Source organism: Grammomys surdaster, unplaced genomic scaffold (assembly GCF_004785775.1).
Source record: "Grammomys surdaster isolate TR1022 unplaced genomic scaffold, NIH_TR_1.0 126158, whole genome shotgun sequence".
In the NCBI taxonomy this organism is placed as follows: Eukaryota; Metazoa; Chordata; class Mammalia; order Rodentia; family Muridae; genus Grammomys; species Grammomys surdaster.
Window position 1 is genome coordinate 8892470 of NW_021620966.1, and position 10283 is coordinate 8902752.

At 41.3% G+C, this 10283-nt stretch overlaps 1 protein-coding gene across 1 annotated transcript in view; it reads right to left on the minus strand.

Moving 5' to 3' along the window:
• Slc30a7 (solute carrier family 30 member 7) overlaps positions 1–10193 on the minus strand; it is a 68101-nt gene extending 57908 nt beyond the window's left edge. The window contains exons 1-2 of the mRNA XM_028757355.1: positions 9949–10193; positions 9631–9732 (exon numbers count right to left, since the gene is read on the minus strand). Of these exons, the coding sequence (XP_028613188.1) occupies positions 9631–9732; positions 9949–10028 (182 nt within the window). The 5' untranslated portion in view covers positions 10029–10193. The remainder of the gene's footprint in view (positions 1–9630; positions 9733–9948) is intronic.
• Positions 10194–10283: the final 90 nt, after the last annotated feature.

Genomic DNA, 10283 nt, shown 5'->3' on the forward strand with positions numbered 1-10283 from the left:
CTCTCCTCCCACCCACTTCCTCCATTTCCTCTTCCCCTTCTCCTCAGAGAACGAGAACTGCCCCCCCCCAGCTCCCACCCAGGTACCAACCCTCCCCAACACATCAAATCATATCATGACTAAGTGCATCCTCTCCCACTAAGGTCAGATAAGGTAGCCCAGCTAGGGGAAAGGATCCAAAGGCAGGTAAACAGAATCAGAGTCAGACACAGCCCCGCTCGAATTGTTAGGGGAGCCACATGAAGACCAAGCCGTACATCTGCTATATATGTGTAGGGAGCCTAGGCCCAAGACCAGGCATGTTTTTAGATTAACCTAAAAAAAGTTTCATTCATATAAAAAAAGAAATGGTCCTATACAAAACAATAGTATTCTTGAATAAGAGGACCAAAAAGGAAGGGCTTCTATTTTTCAATTTCAAAAGCTCAGAGCTACATTAATCAAAACAGTGGGGTGGGGGCTGGCATAAAGGCAAACAGAGATCAACTAAACCAAATCGAAGGCTCAGAAATAACCACCACATAACCAGAAGATCAATGTGAAGTGGAAATTTCTAGTTTCTTTGGAGACTCAGTTGTGTCATGTGATGTTCTGGAAACTGTCTTATGAGACACAGTCTTATGTTTTGCTGAGAACAGACACATGTTTTTTTCTGACAGCTGCCTGGAAAAGAGGCATGGGTATTTTGCTGGATTGGAAGCTCGAGAGGCTATGTGATGCTTGGAAAGGGTTTAACAACAGACAGTGAAGGATGCTGTGGCACTGGTTCACCTTGCCACTCTTTGCTGGTCTTCGTTGGATTCTGCTGATGCTGGTCTTCACTGACAACGCTCTGGCATTGATATGCCATGCCTTCTTTGCTGATCATTGCTTCTCCTGATTTTGTAGACTGAAACACACCAAAGAACTTCTTGTGATAGTCCAGCAGCCTTTGGCTGCTTCTGCGACTAAAGATGATTCACAGAGCCTCAGTTTCTTCTGGACGGAGCTACCACTTCTGACTCATGTGAACTGAACTGCTGATCCCTTGACAACAAAGATTGGAATTGCCCCAAAGAACTACTTCTAAACAGGCCTACATCTCCCTTTGCCCTATTAACCTTTCTTTTCCACTACCTCTAGTGGGTGGTGGGCTAAAAGGGAGGTTAAAGCATTTAAGAACTCTTATTAAGTAGGTTTTGAAAAATCTAAGCCTACACCAATACATCTACACTTCAACACCAGGCTTACAGGGGGCTCACCTACTGGTCAGTGGCCACCTTGTCAAAGAAAATGGCTGTCATGGTTTCCACCCATCCACAAAGGGCTCCTTCCACAGGAGCAGGCACAGTGAGTCTCATCAGAGGCACTAAAGCTCAGTCCAAGGCCCAAGCTCAATGCTGAATTCGCCTTTCTTGGTGAAAATTGTCCTCTCTTGCCAGGGGAACTAGGTTCCATCCACCACCTCTCACTTTCACTTAGAGTTTTAACTTTTTACTACCCAACTCTTCCCCTGAGTTCCAATGTTCTGGACCACAGGAAGAGCTTCCTAGCATAGAGCTGTGCTGTCTTCTCTTCATTTTTGGTTCCCCCGGCCCTAAGGAGTCAACACCTTAACTTCATCCTTTTTTCCCACTTTCCTTTCCAACTCAGATACTAACCCAGATGGGCTAGCCTTATGCTGCTTTCCTGTTATAATTATTTCCTCCTTTCCAAAACCAACTTTCCTCTGGGCAGCCATCTTGGCCTCAGCTACACATCTCATTAAGTAAATCAGGACACTGTGATTGTAGCTACAGCAATGGGGCTTACAACTCCCCCCACACAGAGAAACAGAGCCATGACTAGATTCTTTCTGCAGATGTGCTACCCTCAGATCCCTTCGCTTGAGCTCAGCAAGAGCGATGCCACCACTCTTCCCAACCTCATCTTTGGACAACTCTGCCAAGTGAAGGAAAATATGTTCCCAGAGGAGACATACCTCCTCCTTATAAGGTGGCAACAACAAAAGAAAGTACAGTCCTACTTAAGTCCAATTTGGGGAACCAATGACTTTATTGGTGATTATAAGAAATAACAATGATTTATGTATTACAGATCATGGGTGAGGGATTACTTGCTCAAGTGTGGGTGATCCCAAGAATACTACTATACTTAAAAAAAAAAAAAAAAAAAACTCACTCCAGCAAGGCTGATGGCTTCCTCATAGCTACATGAAGTCTATATATTCTACATCTTCAGAAATCAGGAGGTACACAGGAGATCAAGTGATGATAAAGCAGAGATGAAGATAATGCTTCAGCAAGGAAATGTCAAATGTTACCAGATAAGCACCTGAAGTTTGAGCAGCTTCTTCCCCACATAATTTGGAAATCGCCAACCCATGGACACCTGGAACTTAAGATTTATACCTCCCAACTAGAAACTCTGGTGTGCAGGGCACTTAGACTACTTTCAGAGGAATGCCAGCCAGCTTCTTTTTTCCAGCAAATCTGTTTTCTATACATTCAGTGGATATAAAAGATTGCTTTAACAAAACAGTAAATCCTGCAGATTAGCAACCAAGTTCTTTTAAATACTTATTTACACACACACACACACACACACACACACACACACACACACACAAATTTGTGGTGCTGGGGCTGTACCATTGCATTATATTCCCATGTTAGTTTTTAGCATTTAATAAAAAGTAACCCAACCTGAAAAACTACTTCCTCTTCTGAAATGGAAGAGCACCATGTTCTCTTACAGCAGGCGATATGAAGCCTTGTCTCTGAACCTAGGGCCATGATGTGAAAGTCACTTAGCTCCAGATGAGTAGATAAACACACATGGAAAGCCTCCAGTTCTCATTCTATGTACAGAAACTGGTGGGAAAATGTGAATTTCATTGTTCACCTTCAGTATTAGTGTTATCCACTATGAATTCTCATTTGGACTGTACAGCACAGAGTTCTTTAAAACATAAAGGTAGAGACTGGTAAGATGATCCTGGAGGGAAAGGTGCTTGACACCAAGCCTGAAGACCTGTGTTCAAGGCCCAGGACCCACACGGTAGAAATAGAGAACTGACTCCCTCAGGATATCCTCCGGTCTCTACATATCCACCAAGACATATGCATGTGCACACACACCAAATAAAATGTAATAAAAACTTCTGAAAAATAAAAAGCAAGCAAAACATAAAAGTGGCATAGATATTACCTAGGATTATGGATTTACACATGAAGTAAAATGTAATAGGAAAAAACAAGTTCCTATAATCAGTGTACTGGTTTTGTTCCTCTTTAAAGAGTAATGTCTTTTGAAAAGTGTTATGATATGTCTTTATGTGACTCATTAAAGACATTTGAATGAGGGAGATCTCCTGTAGCACAAAGGAGAAATGCCAACATTTAAGTAAAACAGAACAGACCTTACATGACAAAAGAAACTTTTGAAGCTACAGCGTGTTCACACCTGTAGTCTTGTCTGAGGCGATAATAGCCCTATAAGTAAGTCTAGCTTGGCTACCCAATTAGCACTAGGCTATCCTAGGCTACAGTGTTTTGCTGTCTATAAAGAACAGAAAAGAAAGAAAGAGGGAATAGGGGAGGGAGGAAAGGGAAGGAAACTTTTGAAAAGAATTTTATTTAACACTAGGCATGTATATAATCTGGCAGAGGAATGTTTGAGACTGGCCTAGTTTAAGACCAGCTTTTAAAAAAGAAAAAAAAAAAAAAGATCCACTTGTGAAAATAAAGGTAGAAAGAAAAACCTATCAATTTTAAGAGATGTAAGATCTTCCAGTATCAGCCAAACAAACACTACATAGATACATAGATGTTATCTAGATTCTTCTCTACATAATGCAAAAAAGAATGTATAATAAAGGACACATGAACATTTAGAAACTGTTTAGTGGTGGCTCTTATTGTTAAAGACTCTGCACTGAGCAAATATGGAAAGACTGGACCTCTGTCAGGGGCAGCCCTGCTTATACACTGAAGGCCTAAAATCAGCCATAGGCCTAAAATCAGCAATAGGCCTGACATATATGCCTGCTAACATAAAGTCTTGGGTCTCTGTGGAAAAACACTGAAACAGATGCCTAGAAGCTATTGTAAACAAGCAGCTTTGGTGGAAAATTGCCAGGCTGAATACATAGACCTTGTAGATAGGTAGCCTTGGTGGATAGTACCAACTTAGATAAGGACAAGTGAATCATAGGCGGAGTCATAGTGATCTGTCCCCTGAACCTTCACCCAGCTGACACTCTGTTCTGGAAGATATCTGTACTGCCCCTGAACACCTACGCTCCTGCATTATCCCCTTCCCCACATCCTGTCTTTTTGTGTATATAACCTGTGTGTGAAAAAGTAAAAATGGTGATCTGATCAGACTATCGACAGCTCGTCCTTCCTTCGAGTTCGCCTGTTTTCCCCCATCTTCTCTTTCAGGTGATCTCCCCGGACTCCTGTTTAATGCCCTGCTGGCCAGGACAGATCCCTTATCCATTTGGGTCAATCCAGCAGTGGTCACAGAGACAGATTAAATAAGACATGTTGTAAGTTGTAAAGATGGGTGATGGGTCCACGAGGTCAATCATACTACTTACATCTGCTTAAGATTTTCCATCATAAAAACATTCTCAAAAGGTCTATTGGTAACTGAGCTAATAGTCTATTCATAGTGATTGTTAAATATGAATTCACATTTGAAGACAAGTCACAAACTCCTGCCCAGCTGATTTCCACAATGTGAAAGAAGAGGGCTAGGAATACATTTATTATCAAGATATTAGAAAAGTAGACTGGCAACGAATCTTTCTCAAAATATAAGGTGGGAAGTGACAGAGGAAGCTACTACATTCAAATTCTGACCATCACAGGTCACTCACATACAAGTGCACTCAAACACACAATCACATACGAACACACTTAAAAAATAGAATAGAAAATTAGAATCCTGATTATGAGTAAAGTTAATAAACTAATAAACTGTAGTGAAATAATTTACAACTCCATGTCATTCTATGACCCTTAATGTTCTTCAAAATGAAATATTTATCTAAGTTTTTAAAGTGAAAAGTAAAATTACAAGCAAATTCACTGCTAGTAGTACCACCACAGCTAGTTGTTGTCATACAAAAAGAGAAAGCTTGAAAAAGACTAAAATATCTGTAAATTTTAATAAAAAAGTATGTAATTAATCAGAGTACTTTTCACCAAGGAATTACTCTGCAAGCATCTTCTACATACATTCCATAAAAACAGGACCAAACAAACTCTCAACACAGCCTTAAGCATTTCTAGGACAAATACTTATTAAAGCGGAAACATCAACCTTTACAGTTTGTTTTGGGAGCCTCATCAGTGTCTAAGTGAGACAATTCCCAATGACTGTAGGAGATGACATAACTAAAATTCTTAAATAGATGGTGAAGCCAATGTGAAGCAGCAGAGCGTGGAAACACACAAAGCCAAACACAGTGGCTTACTAGATAGAATATGAGGGTGAGGGTGAACCATTCAACCCAGACCAGAGGAGCTGGAGGCCTTGCTGTAACTTTGGAAAGGAGAAAACTAAAACACTACCCCTCCACTTCCTGTGTTAAGTGGGTTTTATCTCTCCAATACAAACACCTTTTCTTCCTCAGTAATGAAGCCTTGGCTTGCATCGGTCTGCATGGTTTCATGGAATAAACCACATTGCTTCTAGACATGATCGTGTGATAAAGTGTGAGGGACAGCATTATGTGTTAGCACCCAGATAAGCTCATGAGACAATACGTATTTTTTTTGCCTCTTTCTCTCTATGCTCCAGGCATTGTGGTGCAAGGGAGAGGGGGAGTTTGGCCAACCATCTTGGGGAAAAGGTACTGTCTGTTCAAACAATTATTGGGTTTGGTTTTTTTTTTGTAACTCAGAAACTAATACCCTCAATGATATAAAACTACATTCTTGTATTACCTTGAGATTATGCAGTTACTCAACAAGAAATGGATGAAAATGAACAGGGCCTGCACTGGGCTGTCCCAGGTCCTCTGCACATATGTTATGGCTTCTAGCTTAGTGATTTAATGGGATTCTTCAGTGGGTCTCTGTTTCTTGTGCATTTTCTTGGGCTCTTTTTCTTCTGTTTGTTTGTTTTGTCCAATTCCAATCTGTTGGTTTTTGCTTTTCTTTAGATTTTATTTTACTATTATCCATTATCCACTTTCTAATAAGAGACGGAAGGGGTGGATCCAGAGGGGAGGGGCAGTAGGGAGAAACTGAAAGGAATAGGGGGAGGGGAAACCACAATCAGGATATATTACATGAAAAAGGAATCTACTTTCAATAAAAGGAGAAAAAAGAGAAAATACTAGAAAGAAAAGCATTCTAGAAGAATAAAACACACAGCTGGGATTCCTACACTTTCCTCCCAATTTCTAAGAACCAAAGAAAGGAGCTTAATTTTTGCTTCTGGTGTTTTTCTTTCCCCTAACAGAACAGTTAGCAGTTAGTACAGACAGATGAATCCATACATTCAATCACTCATTCTTTCCTTCACCAAATACGTGGTCAGCCCCTACTCTGTGCCAAGTGCCAAGATGCCCAACTATGGCACAGTCACACACAGCACATGTACTGAGCTTTAAGTAAAGCTACCATCTAGTTGAAAGGGAGTAGACAGTCAGTGGGGGAAAGTGCACAGAACTGCACTCTTCTTCCCCTGAAGACACCTCACCATCAAATACACAGCCCGATTCTAACCAAGCTCCTCCTTGAAAACGGAGGCCCTAGAAGTAAAGGCAGAGCTTAACACTTGCTGCTACTCTACCAAATATTTCTTTGCATCTCTGTGACATCTGTGATGGGAAAGGTTTATCCATACTTAATCCTCTATGCCAGGAAAAACTCCTTGATCTTTTATATTCAACAACCTGAAACTTACTGTTAAAGAATGAATCATAGAAATGACCAAGACAAAGTGGATTTAGGTGAGAAATAAGCAGAGACTCCAATATCATAAAGAAATAATAATAAAAAAAAAAACCTGCAAAATTTGGTATCCGAATAATATAGGAAGCCATATATAAAGATCCAAGTTAAGAAAAGTCTTTTGTTTTAATTCAGTATGTAGCTGAACATGACCTTTAACTTCTGATCTTCCTGCCTCCACCTTCAAAATACTGAGATTATAGGATTATAGTACTGTCTGTGGTGTGTGTGTGTGTGTGTGTGTGTGTGTGTGTGTGTGTATTTGGCAATGTTAGGGACTGAATCCAGAGTCTACCACATGGTAGGTAAGAATTATACTACTAAGCTACACCACAATCCCCAACAAACTTCTAAATCCTCCCAAGCACCAAATGATTTCTGTTTCATATCCACTGACACAAACTAATCCTGGGGACTATGCAACTGTGGATATCAAGTTTGATACACATGGGTACAAATGACTGCAGCACAGCAGGCGACAAAGCTGCATGTGAGTCTGAACGATTTAACAACACGATGAAAGGATAAACCAGTCGAGTGTAAAAGAACAAGTCACCTGAGGACAGCAGTTACCTAAAAAACAGAGGAGCAAATCACCTAAGGACAGATAACAAGTCATGTTCCACTAATATTTCCCTTAATGCAATGATGTATACTGACAAACAGCTTGAACAAAAATGGTTTTAGTACTTTAAGTGATCAGATTGGAAAGGTACTATACACGCAGCTTTTTATGAAATCAGTGTTTCAGACACTTAGGAATCCCTAGAGCAAGGTATTCATTCCATGAAGTGATTTATGCCAATGAAAGGTCATAATGAAATATACTATGTAGCAATATAAAGCAACTAGTAAAATGTGTACGTATATAAGTTACAATGTAGTATAGAATAAGCAGCACATATGACAAAGTTATGACACAATTTTAAAAGAAAATATGAAATATATTATAAATAGAAAATATTCATTATTAAAATATTATATTCAAATATAAATTAAGACTATAATGTTTTCAACATATATGATATATTGAAAGGTATTAAGTAGTTTAAAAGATTAAAAATAATCTGTTATGAGGTATCCATTGAAATGTATACCGAATTCTCAGGGAGTATCAAAATGGTTATTAAATACACTAAGTTAATGATGTTCATTTGACTTTTGTACCCCAAGCAATAACAAAACTAATAATCTTTATGATTTACTATTTACTGAAGGTTTGTTTTTGTTTGAGGGCTTTTGTTGTTTTTTGTTTGTTTCCTTTTTGATTCAGGATCTCTTAGTCCTGGCTGTCCTGGAACTATGTAGATAGACCAGGCTGGCCTTCAACTCAGAGATCCTCCTGCCTCTGCCACCCAATTGCTGAGGTCAAAGGTGTATGCCAGAGAACAAATGTCATGATAGCCTGGTAAACAATTACTTTGCTCAAACACAACAGAGCTAGAGACCAAAGACTATCATCTTTTTCCTCTCTGAAAATGCATTTTAAAAGACAGAGACCAAGTTAGTTTACTAGAAGTAACAAAAAAATAAACCACAAATGGCGCAGGTTAATCTAAGAACCTTTGTAACGCACCTAAGATTCTGGGAGAGTTATATCGCCATCTTCTACTAGATTCTCTTCCTTCAACATTTTGTTTTTATCCCTCCAAGTTTGTGTGTGTGTGTGTGTGTGTGTGTGTGTGTGTGTCTGTCTGTCTGTCTGTCTGTGCATGTCTGCTTGTCTGTGTCTGCCACATGTGCCTGAAGTCGAGAAAAGGTTGTCAGATCCCCTGAAGCTGGAGTTATAGGCAGTTGTGAGCCACCAGATATGGTGCTGAGAACTAAATTCTGATCCTCTGCAAGAGCACTCTTAACTCCAGCCCCTCTCTCATCAGATTCTTAAAAGGGAATAAAATCTAGAAATGGAGTTAGCACACTTGAGAAGTGTGCTCATTCTGTTATTTGCAGAGCAATTTCACAAGGCCAGAAGTTATCCCACAGCAAATACTTAAATACCAATGACTTTATTTCCTTAGTCACACTGGACTCTCTTCTATCAAAATCGTGACACCAGAAAACAAAAACAAACAGACAAAAAGCTCAAGGGTGACACCAAAGCCATCAAGTCAAAATGGCATTCTCAGAAAACTGTATGGGATTTTCTACTGCAGTAAAGAAAATCCTGAGACAGTTCCACTGTACACGAGAAGGGCATATGCTTTGCCTACAAACCTCTTCAAAAGCCATTCAAAGACAATCATAAACTGAACAGGGCCATTCATATCTTCTCTCTCAGAATCTTAAGGTTGAAATAAAAAAAAATAACAACAACAAAAAAAAACTCAAAAAACGCCACACCCACTGGCAGGTTAGCTAACAGGATCCTCCCCTTTTTCCTGGGGCATAGCTAAGGCAAGCTGTTAAGAGAAGAGATTAATTTCTGCCAAAAACAAAAAAATGAGGAGGGGGCCTGCCTGTCAGTTCTTTTTAATGGAGTTGCAGGAAATGAAAGAGTCCCCGACCTTAGAACTGCAGCCCCTTCCCTTTTGGTGAGAGTATTCGAGAGAAACTCAGCAAAAGTGGAAGAGGCAAAGGTAAGACCTGAACCTGCAGGTAAGGAGCTACGTGGCACTAAGCAAATAGTGGCTAGTCTCCCTCGCCCTCTGCTTCCGCCCCAATCATCTTCCCCTTTGGTTACCAGTTGCTCCAGATGCCATAGAGTAGTTCCACAAAAGCGAAAGAGAGGTTCAGGCACAGGAAGAAGAACAGGTTCCGGGATGTCTTGTCCGACAGGATAGACCTGGGTATGATACAGGTGATTAGAAGCAAGCAGGAGCCAAGGGGGTTGCCGGGACCCTGAAGTCGGGTTCCCCTTTCAAAACCCACCCAGTCCACATGCTCCTTCCACCACAGCAGGAGGGTGACGCTCCCATCCTGGACCTCAGGCCATCCTTAGCTCCCAGCTTTGTCTCAGCCTACTGGGCAGCCCCCGCCCAGCAAACACAGCACCCCGCACCTAAACCAGCCTGAGATCTTGCCGAACAGATTGAACTTGGGTGGTTTGTATTCATCATCCTTGATGGACAGGGGCAACATCTTCTCCACCCGGCGAAGGGCCGGGTCTCCGTCCCTCTAGAAGCGACTCGGTATGGTGGCGGCAGTGACAGCGGTGACGCCTCAGACGCGGACCCCAAAGCGCTTGACCGCCGCGGCACCGCCGCGAGACACAGACACAGACACACACCCGGGAATTCGAGGACTTCCGGCCCGGGCCGCGCAACGCGTCCTGGGACGGGAAAGCGGGAGGCGGGGGCGAGGGCTGCCAGGGGTGGGGCTTACGGGGAGGAGGCG